This window comes from Littorina saxatilis, linkage group LG9, assembly GCF_037325665.1.
Source record: "Littorina saxatilis isolate snail1 linkage group LG9, US_GU_Lsax_2.0, whole genome shotgun sequence".
Classification (NCBI taxonomy): Eukaryota; Metazoa; Mollusca; class Gastropoda; order Littorinimorpha; family Littorinidae; genus Littorina; species Littorina saxatilis.
Genome location: NC_090253.1, coordinates 40698538 through 40710923, shown reverse-complemented (window position 1 = coordinate 40710923; position 12386 = coordinate 40698538). Strand labels below are relative to the sequence as shown.

The window sequence follows — 12386 nt, the reverse complement described above, 5'->3', positions numbered from 1 at the left end:
CTAGAAAGATGCATCAGATCTTGGTCAGAAAGACAATTAGGAAATGTCAGCACTAAGCTAGAAAGATTCAGCAGATCGTGTTTAGAACAGACCCTATAGACTAGAAAGATTCAGCGCGTCGTGGTAAGAGAGACCCTACTCTAGAAATATTCAGAACATCGTGGTTAGAAGAGACCCTAGGCTAGACATATTCAGAACATCGTGGTTAGAAGATACCTTAGGCTAGAAATATTCAGAACATCGTGGTTAGCAGAGACCCTAGGATAGAAAGATTCAGCAGATCTTGGTAAAAACACACTCAGTTCTAGATAACTAGCTTAGAGCGACCTTCAACTAGGAAGATTCAGTGGGTCTTGGTTAGGAAGACCATTAGCTAGGAAGAGTTAGTAGGTCTATGTTGGAGAGACCCTCTGCTAGAAAGAATCAAAAGGTCTTGGCTAAGGAGACCGTAGACTGAAAAGATGTCAGCAGGTCTCTCTATAGAGAGACCCTCTGCTAGGAAGAGTCATTAGGTCTTGGCTAAAGAGATCATACACTAAAAAGGGTCAGCAGGTCTTGGTTAGAGAGACCCTCTGCTAGGAAGAGTCATTAGGTCTTGGCTAAAGAGATCATACACTACAAAGGGTCAGCAGGTCTTGGTTAGAGAGACCCTTTGCTAGGAAGAGTCATTAGGTCTTGGCTAAAGAGATCATCCACACACACAAAAGTCATCAGGTCTTGGTTAGAGAGACCCTTTGCTAGGAAAGTTCAGCAGGTCTTGGCTAAAGAGATCATACACTAAAAAGGGTCTGCAGGTCTTGGTTAGAGAGACCCTCTGCTAAGAAGATTCATCAGGAGAGAGACACTCCAGTCAGCTAGGAAGGATCAGCAATTTTGGCTAGGAAGACTTCTTCCGACTTTTGTGCGAAATTGCCACAAGTGAAATGTGCATTCTTGAGGTTTTGAATAAACTCACTTCCGTTTTCGCAGGTGCTGCCACTGAAGTTATCGCGACAATTGCAGATGTGTCCAACGAAAGTTGGCAGACAAGTGCCACCATTTTGGCAAGGATTGGGTAAGCACTTTCTATAACCGACTGAATACAGAAACAGGTACAATGTTTTGTAGTTCTTTAGAAGATCCACAAGACCAAATATACACACAAGCATAATGTGTGTGTGTATGTGTGTGTGTGCATGTGTGCGTGCGTGCGCGCGCGCGCGCGCGTGTGTGTGTGTGTGTGTGTGTGTGTGTGTGTGTGTGTGTGTGTTTGTTTGCGCGCGTATGTACATACGTGCGTGCGTGCGTTCGTACGTGCAAGGAACTGTAGACAAAAATAAGATTGCTATATCACGAACGAATTTCATGCTATCACATCTAGGGCGCATTAGCCAATAATGTCTTCCCAAGGACAGTGCGCAGACATCAGCAAAAGCCATGCTCTCACCTTGTTCGCAGTTGGCACCAGTGTATCCAGTGGGACAGGCACAGGTGTAGCTGGTCCCGGACACACTGCACTGTCCGCCATTGCGGCACGGGTTGGACGTGCAGGCGTTGGAGAAGGCTGCAACATGACAATTCAACACATATCATACACACACAAGTCGTAAGAGAAGGCTGCGACATGACAATTCAACACATATGCAAACACAACTCGTTGGAGAAGGCTGCAACATGATAATTCAACACATATCATGCAAACACAACTCGTTGGAGAATGCTGCAACATGACAATTCAACACATATCATGCAAACACAACTCGTTGGGGAAGGCTGCAACATGACAATTCAACACAAATCATGCAAACACAACTCGTTGGAGAAGGCTGCAACATTTAAAAACATTGTGAAAAACCCGTCATTTTGTCAAGTAGCTTTTATCTGCTTCTTTGTGAAACAGTTCACCCTTACACTGGTTGTCTCGACAAATGTCGTTTAATACTGTGTATACTGTCAGCTGGTTGTCGCAACTAATTTCGCGGTACAGGGTGAACCTGTTTGAGCAGTTACAGGTTTTGGACAACACTTGCACCCAGCGATAGCACACAATGAACACGTATCATACAAACACAACTCGAACTCATACGCCAAAACTTTTTTTTACCCAAGGACAAGAGCTTTAGGTCTGTGAGGTTCGGTCTTACAGATAGTCCTTGCTACAACATCAACAACAATGGCAACAAAAACAACAACAAAAACAACAACAAAGACAACAACAAAAACAACAAAACAACAAAAAATTAACAAACAGACAGACACACATACAAACAAGAAACAAAAAAGTAAAACAAATCAAAACTAATAAATAAACAAACAATCTGAAGTAAAACCGAACGATTCAACCAACAACAGCAAACACGTTTTTCAAAAAGACGAAGAACATATCAGCTTTGTTGGAAAAGGTATATACTCATACAACTGAACTAAGACTATGCCAACAGAGAACATATCAGATGTGTTGAAGCAGGATGGTTTCTTGTGTCAAACCAGTGAAGGCAGCTAGCGTATGATATAAGTATACATTTCAAGCGTGTTTCAAATAATCATGCCAACCAGCAACAGGAAAAAACACGCACGCGAAGTACATATCCCGCTGCTGGCAGTGTAACGCACTTCTTCTCAGACAGTATATTCCAGATGATAAAACACAGCCAGAAAAAAGCTCTGAAACTCATGAGGTGGCATGGGTACACGTGATATTACAACCTGAAGGGTGATAAACGCTAACGTATCCCCCAGGAAGCGGCATACCTTACCACTTGTTTCACATTATGTTCAAGAGTATGATGAGACTCAGCAAGAGATAAAGAAAAGCTCTAGCTCTAAAAACTCATGAGGTGAAAGTACATGTGATGTAACCCAATCAAATGGAAGATACGAGAGAATACATTCCTCTGGATTTAGCGTAACTCAGTGCTGGTTTCGTAGCTTATGAAATTGCACTTGAAGTAACCTAACCACAGGGGTAATATGAGAGAATACATTCCTCTGGATGTAGCGTAACTGCGTGCTGGTTTCGCAGTATGTGAACGTGCATTTGATGTAACCCAACCACAGAGATGATTTGAGAATATATTCCCCTGGATGTAGCGTGACTCAGTGCTGGTTTCACAGTTCATGGAAATACATGTGATATAACTCAACCAGAGGGGTAATATGAGAGTATATTCCCCTGGCGGCTGCGTAACTGCGTGCTGGTTTCACAGTATGTGAAAGTGCATTTAATGTAACCAAACCACAGGGGTGATTTGAGAATATATTCCCCTGGATGTAGAGTGACTCAGTGCTGGTTTCGCAGTAAATGAAAGTACATGTGATGTAACCCAACCAGAGGGGTGATATGAGAATATATCCCACTGGAGGTAGCACAACTCACTGCTGGTTTCGCAGTATGTTCCAGAGTAGCCTGGCATACAACGACAGAAGGAACCACCAAAGCCCATCAGACACGCTCCGCCATTTTGGCACGGGCTGGGATTGCACGAGGTGCTTGCTGGGTAAAGAAGTTTTATTGTTACGTTGGAATTATTACACGGTATTTGTATGTTTTACTAAAATATGACATTAATTTTGGTACAGATCGAGACATTGTTCCACTAGACCCGATTTATGTATCGATACATTTTTAGATAAGAATGAATTTGATTTTTTTTAGATTGAACGTACACAAACATGCACACTTACGTTGTTTTGCGGGCCGTCTAAATATGAGTTTTATTCGGCCACTGACGTCGCATGGCTCAAAGAAGGGAAATTTAATTTCTGGGCCGACATTAATTGTTATGAAATGTGAGGCTTCTTTCATTAAACAACCATTGCAAGAACTTAACTGGAGAAAAAATACATTCAGTTGACATTTGAGACAACTATGCTTGCTGGGGCTAAATGTATAGACAGCATTGGTGTGAAGCCAGATATATCATAATCTTTGTGATACCACAGCTTTCGATAATAAATATATAGAAAGAGTCTGAAAGATGATGAACACGAGAGCAAAAGGCAGAATAAGCATGGCTTTTCAAGTGTGTGTGGTCTAACAGTATTGACGTGTGATTGACAAGAAGAAGAAGAATATGTGTGGGTGTTTTTGTTCCGTTGTTTGCTGTAGCACGTGTGCTTGGATGGAAGTTTTTGCATGCAATAGTAGTTTGTGAGTTTTTGACTACGTTGTATTTTATAGATACGGTTTGTTCCCCGCTTCTTCTATCGTGTTGATGAATTGTATTTTGTTTTGCTGTGTGTGTTGGTTTGTTGTTGTTGTTGTTGTTGTTGTTGTTGTTGTTGTTGTTGTTGTTGTTGTTGTTGTTGTTGTTGTTGTTGTTGTTGTTGTTGTTGTGGTGGTGGAGGTGGTGGTTGTTATACTTTATAGATATTATAGATGTTTGTTCCCCACCTTTCCAATTGTTTTCTTCAGTGTGTTGTTGTTTTTGTAGTCGCTGTTGTTGTTTTTGTCGTTGTTTTTGTTGTGGTTGTTGTTGTGGTTGTTATTATTTTTACGATGGTGATGTTTATGAGAGAATGAACAGAGAAGAAGAATTACAGATCTGAATTTCGCAGGTGTTTCCGCTGTAGCCGGGAGCACAGGCACACACGAAGCTAGCGGTGCCCTGCTGGAAGCACTGGCCGCTGTTCTTACACGGGTTTGACAGACACGCGGTGTTCTGAGTTGGAGCTGTTCAAAACACAACCATAACCATTAACATGTGCCTATCCCGGAAGAATGAATATTTGTTGAATAAGCCGCTGGCGAATAAGCCGTTGACGAATTAAATTTATTGACGAATAAATCGTTGACGAATTAATCGTTGTGGAATAAACCGTTGGCGAATTAAATCATTGACAAATAAATCGTTGACGAATAAATCGTTGACGAATGCATCGTTGACGATTAATTTGTTGACAGATAAGTTCTTTGCAGGGCGTATCTCAAACACGTGTACAGGAAGCACATGGTAATGGTTTTTTTCTGCGCAAATGAAAGGGTAGTCACTCTTTCACAACCAATGAGTTATTTTCGAAAATCGTCTATTAAATATCTCTATAATATTTTGACTGTGTATATTATCATCAGTAGTCAATTTGTCTTTTAGAGTTGCAGAACTGATAATAACCGTAAGCGTTTGCTTGTTTATTTAGATTGTTGCTCAGAATGTCTCCATACTTTGACATATGATGGTATATCTTAATGTCATAAAAATAGTCAAGAATTCTCGGAGAAATAGTGCATTCATTCAATAATTCAGTCATAAAAATAAGTAGTACAAGCCCTTGTGAAACGTCGGAGATTCCGTAAGAAAATAGTGCACGCGAGTAATAATTTTGCTATAAAAAAAACCCCACAGATTACTAGCCCTATTGAAAACGTCAGAGTTGCAGGTTACAACTCCCACCCTGAGTGGACAAATCAGTTCCAGAATTCTGAATCTGAATTAGAACAGTACTTTGTTAAAACCTTTTTTCAATAAATACACAGCATTCAGAAATGATTGAACACAAAATAAAATTGTAAGCACAGTTTAATAATGATAAAACGTCTTCTCCTCCTTAATATATTTTTTTAAACATAATTATGCACAGATCAGCAGTCACAAGTCACGTGACTGCTGAGAACTAAAGGGAACTAACTTCAATCATTTCTGATGATTTCTCATAATTATGCTGTCAAGTAAAATCTATATTTTACGGCAGGTAGTACTTACCAAACTGACAGTTGGTGCCCGAGAAGCCTGAAACACAGTTGCAGGTGTACCCAGTGATAGTCTGTCGGACGCACTGACCTCCGTTAAGACAAGGTGTGGAATCGCAAGGGCTGCCTTGGACTGTTGACAAACATTTGATAATACCCGTGTGACTTGGAATAATAGGCCGTGAAAAGTAGGATATGCGCCGAAATGGCTGCGATCTGCTGGCCGATGTGAATGCGTGATGTATTGTGTAAAACAAATCCATCTCACACGGCATAAATAAATCCCTGCGCCTTGAATATGTGCGCGATATAAATTGCATAAAATAAAAAAAATAAAAAATAAAAAAATAAATCCCTGCGCTTACAACTGTACCCACGGAATACGCGCGATATAAGCCTCATATTGATTGATTGATTGATTGATTGAAACATTTAACAGGTACATATGAAGCGTATTAATGCCTGTCCTTAATTGGACGAAGTCGACTGCGCGAAGTATACTTCACGAAGCTGGCCGCATGGAGCTTCAGCACTGAGTTTTCGGTAAAAAGACTTCACGAAACTGGCCGCATGGAGCTTCAGCACTGAGTTTTCGGTAAAAAGACTTCACGAAGCTGGCCGCACGGAGCTTCAGCACTGAGTTTTCGGTAAAAAGACTTCGCGAGGTCGACTTCGGGCTCAATTAGGGTCCGCCTTAACAAATGCTCGAAATAGGATCAATCGAGAAGTAATCTGATCTTGATGCCAAAGCATGCGTGTCCTCTTTTGAAACGGTTAACTCTATAAATATATTCCCCAGGGTTAATCTTTACCTCTTACAGTGTTAACAACACTGGTACAAGAATAAAAACTTAACCAAGAATGATGAGTTTTATAAACGTTTACTTGACAAAACGAAACCTTTGGTGGAGCCCCGATCAATCCATCTTTTAACAACGCTGATAGTACGTGTTCACTGATGACAAACATGTCTTGCCAATCTACGTGCGACGGCTTTTACAAGATATACATTTCTCATGTTATTAAGGAGCCATTCAATGCTTTCCAGAAGACGTATATTTTTATTTGGTCTATGAATTCTTAAGGTTTATCTGTTCTTTTTTTCTTCTTTTTTTTCTTAACAGTTGAGTCGCATCCATAATAATATCAGTTACACATACCAAAAAGACAACACACTCAACACACAGAACGACAAACAAAAAAAAACAACAAATATACATATAAGACAAGCAGACTCAACCGAGAGCAAAAAATTTAATATATTGAATTATAAACCTTCTATTATCGTGCGCTACCTCCATTTAAAAAAAAAAGGCTCATGTCAATGGTGTGGGATTCCAAAACTTTCTCTATCTGAAAAAAAGAAAAAGAATTAAAAACACTTGATCTTGAACCAAACTAGTTAAATTATGTGATAGGCTCAACACTCACTGTTGATCTGACACAACTGTCCAGAGAATCCACTTGCACAGATGCAGTACGGCGCGCCGCTAGACAGACCACACTGGCCGCCATTTTGACACGTGATGCCACCACAGGAACTCAGATTCCCATTTCCGCTTCCTGTACCTGTACAATCACATGGAGCCAATATTATTTTAATTTTACAACTGCCATTTCAAATGTCTGCAAAATCAGTCAGAAAAATGTGAACAGATAAAGTTTGCTCTTACAGGAATGACGAGTGAGACCGATTCAAATACACTAACTGGTAATGGTCAGTTCGGCATAATTATTCTTTTGTGACAAAGAAAGGAAGACTTTTCTCGTTGCAGTCAAATGTCTACGGTTTGTAGACATACTCACTCTGTCTCTGTCTGTCTGTATGTATGTCTGTCTGTCTGTCTGTCTGTCTGTCTGTCTGTCTTTCTTTCTCTCTCTCTCTCTCTCACAGTCTCTCTCTCTCTCTCTCTCTCTCTCTCTCCCCCGCCCCCCCCCTTGCCCCCTCACGACCCAGCTATCACAATTAACCCCAGCACTTACTTGTTTCACAGCGGGAACCGGTATATCCGAAAGCACAACTGCAGACGGGGTTACCGGAAGAATCAATACAGGTGCCACCATTTTGACACGTCACGCCGCTGCACGCGCCGCTCACTGGAGGAGATCCACTTGCAACTGAAACACACAAATTGTTTAACGCATGTGATACAAAACGGTTTGTTACACAAAATGTGAATCTACATTTATAAAAACAACAACTGCGACAACATCATCAACAACAACAACTACAACAACAACGACCACGACGTCGACGACGACAACGGACGACGACAGCAACACGATGTGTTTGATTTTATGTTAATATGGAGGTTCTCTCTATAACATGAAAGGTTATTTTATGGAACGTTTAATTTCAAACAAAACGAAACATTCGATATTCACGAGTACATCTTCTTAAGTGTACTTTTAGTGGATATATATTCAAATAATTACAAGACGAATGAATCACTTTGCTGAGTAGGCGTTGAATTTATAACTCTACATGAAACGGCAAGAGTCGATATGACTAAAAAGCAAAATCCCTTCCTTTTTTGTGTGTGTGAGAAACTCGAAATCTTTTGATTTCCTGTTGGATAATGTCAATTTGGTCATTCAAAGTCCTTCTACTTCTGCATCTGCGTTCGTGAGGTGCGACTCCCACAAACACTCGTAGGCACTAGTTGTCTTTTCGTGTAGGGCCATTTTTCCCCGTAATTAGGCAGTCATACTCCGATTCCGGGGGATGCATGCTGAGATTTTTTCGTGTTTCTTTTACCAACCGAATCTTTCACGGAAAGGCGGCCTAAATTCCCTCAGAAAACAAGTAAAGCCTGTCCTTAACTGGACTAGGTCGACTACGCGAAGTAGGCCTATACTTTGCGAAGTTGGCTGCACGAAGCTTTAGCTTCTGGCTCAATTTAACGTAATGGTGCCCTGTATTAGGCACCCCACTATAACGCTCTATTAAGAAAATATCACTCTTGTTTTGATTTCATCGCGGTTGCAGGCTTGGTAATCGAACACAAAAGCGTTGTTTCCAAGTATAAACAAGAAATTCCTCCGAGGTAGGAAAAACACCCCCGTTGGTCAAAGGGAAATAACCATTCTCACTGCCACCAACTGAGAAGGTTATTTCCCTTTGACCATTAATATGTCCCTCTGTAAGTCCTTGTAGAATCTTAATCCAGCAATAACTCCCTAACCGTGTGTTTGACTGGTCCCAATTTTTGTAAGGACCGTCTCAGGAATGTATAGAACCTGTTCACCAAGTTTGGTGACGATCGGTCCGTTCATTCTTGAGATCTATATGCGAACACAAACACACAAACAAACAAACAAACAAACAAACACATCGACCGAATCCTATACACACCCCTATACCGGGGGTGTAAATATCACTGAGCGTCTCATACTCACAGCACTGGGCAGCCGAGGGCCAGTTACAGACGTTGATGGTGACGTCGAAGTGAAGACCGCCGGGACACGTCATCTCCACCCACAGGCCGTTACTGTCGCTGAACGGGGGCTCCCTGAGACATCATCATTAGCATTAGCATTTTCATTATCATTATCTTCTTCTTCATCGTCATCTTCGTCGTCGTCGTCGTCATTATCATCGTCGTCGTCGTCATCGTCATCATTATCATCGTCGTCGTCGTCGTCATCATCATCATCATCATCTTCGTCGTCGTCGTCGTCGTCGTCATCGTCATCATCATCATCATCATCATCATCATTTTAGACATAATCATCCATGCCTTTCGGGTTTGGTGGGGGTGGGAGGGGGGGGGGGAGGGAAGGGGGGTGGTCGGCCAAAAATGTCATTGTGGGAAACACAATGTTTATATGATTAGAAGAAAAACAAAACTTGACTAAATATAAAAAGAGTGTTGGTCGTATTTACACTTATCCAACTGTTTTTATTTTATTTTATTTGAAAAACTCAAATGACCGTCAGTGAGAAAAAAACACCAATTATTAGGAGAAGAAAATAAAGTTAAATAAATAAACAGGTTTTTTTACAAGTTAAAAAAATGAGTTGCCTTCATCGCTGTTGATAACTTACGGGTTGTAGTTACACTGGTAGAACATGTTGCAGTCAGTATCGTCAGCAGCGAACTCGCCCAGGGTGCATGGCTCGGGCTTCACGGGCGCCCCCACAGCCGTACCCACCAACAGGGCTGCTGAGGACACACGCAACAAATCAAGACACTTACTTGTAGCCACCAAGTGGGAACAGATAGTTTTGGCACACGTACACCACACACACAAAATGAGCGAAGTAAAAAAAATGAAAGTGTCAAATGATTTTGTTTTTAATTTTTTTAATTTTTTTTTAAAGTTTGCCATGCACATCATTGTGGTGTTTGTTTGTTTTTAATCAATAAACATGCATACCTGGTAAAATGTCATTAACATCTAGCGGCCTTATTCTTCAGCACATAATACATATATATTTTTGTTTCACACATATCCCATCATTACAATCATCAACTGAAGGTAACTCGATGTCTGCAATCACAGATCAAATGTCACCAACATAATTAGGCACAAAGTGATGACGCAGTAATCACATTGAGTTCAATGGAGTCAAGTCATCAGCAACATTACCGGCAACTCTTGCGTAAGACGACGGGGGGGGCTGGGGGGGCAGAGAGAGAGATAGATAGATATATCTAGAGAGAGAGAGAGAGAGAGAGATAGACAGACAGACAGACAGGCAGACAGACAGACAGACAGGCAGACAGACAGACAGACAGACAGACAGAGAGACAGAGACACACAGACACACAGACACAGAGAGAGACAGAGACACACAGACAGACATACATACATATAGACAGACATACAGATAGACAGACAGACAGACAGACAGAGACAGAGACACAAAGAGACAGACACAGAGACAGTTTCAGAGAGACAAAATACAGGGACAGTGACAGAGAGACAAACAGACAGACATTTTGAGAGAGAGGGAGAGAGAAAGAGACAGAAAAAGAAAAAGAGATCGAGACAGAGAAACACAGAGACAGAGACAGACACAGCGACGGTGACAGAGAGATAAAGAGACAAAGACACAGACACACAGGAAGAAAGAGACAGGGAGACAGACAGATTGAGAGAGAGAGAGAGACAGAGACAGAGACAGAGAGACAGACAGACAGACAGATTGAGAGAGAGAGAGAGAGAGAGACAGAGAGACAGAGAGACAGACAGACAGAGAGAGAGAGAGGAGAGACAGACACAGACAGATTAAGAGAGAGCGAGAGAGAGACAGACAGACAGACAGATTAAGAGAGAGCGAGAGAGAGAGACAGAGAGACAGACAGACAGAGAGAGAGAGAGAGACAAACAGACAGACAGATTGAGAGAGAGAGAGAGAGAGAGACAGAGAGACAGAGAGACAGACAGACAGAGAGAGAGAGAGAGAGACAAACAGACAGACAGATTGAGAGAGAGAGAGAGACAGAGACAGAGACAGAGAGACAGACAGACAGAGAGAGAGAGAGAGACAAACAGACAGACAGATTGAGAGAGAGAGAGAGAGAGAGAGAGAGAGAGAGAGAGAGAGAGACAAACAGACAGACAGATTGAGAGAGAGAGAGAGAGAGAGAGAGAGAGAGAGAGAGAGAGAGAGAGACAAACAGACAGACAGATTGAGAGAGAGAGAGAGAGACAGAGAGACAGACAGAGAGAGAGAGACAGACAGAGAGAGAAACAGACAGACAGATTGAGAGAGAGAGAGAGAGAGAGAGAGAGAGAGAGAGAGAGAGAGAGAGGGGGGGGAGGGGTCAACAATTTGAAGAGCTAGCTGGGGAATGGGGAATGGGAGATAACAGACTTGCCAAGAAGAGCAACAGTAAAGGGAAGGAATCCCGATTGTGGTTTGAACTGGCAGCCAACAACAGGCGAAAAGCCACAATCAAACACACCTCCATTGTGGACAAAGCGGGAAGGAAAAGCGAACGGACAAAAGAGAAGAAGCTGGCCACAAAACTACCTAAATCAACAAACCGCCATAGAATATCAACAACAAAATTATTGTTTCACAGAGTTTGCAGATGCATGAAATGACTATGTAATAAAACATGTTTAAAGATAGAGCTATGTGTGCGCCTTTCTAGTGTAGGGAAACTAATGCAAATTAATTAAGCTACAATAACGGCTAATCTTATTAATATCGGAACGATGCATATCGCTATCCTTTCTCCAGTGACTTTCACTGCTGTATCAAGAATAATTATTTGGACACTTCAGACATACGGGTACAACAAAAGTTTTAACTTTTCAGAACGGCATAATTTTCAATGATTTTAAAATGTAAATAGCTGGCCCTTTTGTGTATCCTAACGAGATAAACTCGTCAAAATCATTATAATCCCAGCATAATGCGTCATGACTTTAACTACCAGGAAACCATAACCACGACAGACCAGGATTAAATATCTTACTTCCGATTAAAACATGCGTATTTTGAAAAGATTGGATTTCAATGTAAGTATAGCGACAGCGGTATAGGTCTATCCACTATATTATTATAGTGAGTATTTCTACGCACATACCCCCCCAGAGGGAGGCTCATGGCGTTTACAATATGCCGTGTGAGATGGAATTTTTTACACAATATATCACGCATTCACATCGGCCAGTAAATCTCAAGCGTGTTAGGCGAGTATATATACTTCCACGGCCTATTATTCCAATTCACACGGGTATTTGGTGGACATTTCTTTTTATA

General features: G+C 41.4%; 1 protein-coding gene across 7 annotated transcripts in view; it reads right to left on the bottom strand.

The window, feature by feature from the left end:
* LOC138976090 (fibropellin-1-like) overlaps positions 1-12386 on the bottom strand; it is a 32974-nt gene that overhangs the window by 18932 nt on the left and 1656 nt on the right. For 3 of the 7 annotated variants that reach the window (XM_070348901.1, XM_070348903.1, XM_070348905.1), the window contains exons 2-10: positions 9714-9831; positions 9065-9177; positions 7649-7783; positions 7097-7234; positions 5679-5798; positions 4520-4651; positions 3356-3472; positions 1427-1543; positions 956-1075 (exon numbers count right to left, since the gene is read on the bottom strand). In XM_070348901.1, the coding sequence (XP_070205002.1) occupies positions 956-1075; positions 1427-1543; positions 3356-3472; positions 4520-4651; positions 5679-5798; positions 7097-7234; positions 7649-7783; positions 9065-9177; positions 9714-9831 (1110 nt within the window). The remainder of the gene's footprint in view (positions 1-955; positions 1076-1426; positions 1544-3355; positions 3473-4519; positions 4652-5678; positions 5799-7096; positions 7235-7648; positions 7784-9064; positions 9178-9713; positions 9832-12386) is intronic. The other 4 variants (XM_070348902.1, XM_070348904.1, XM_070348906.1 and 1 more) reach the window with 4 other exon arrangements.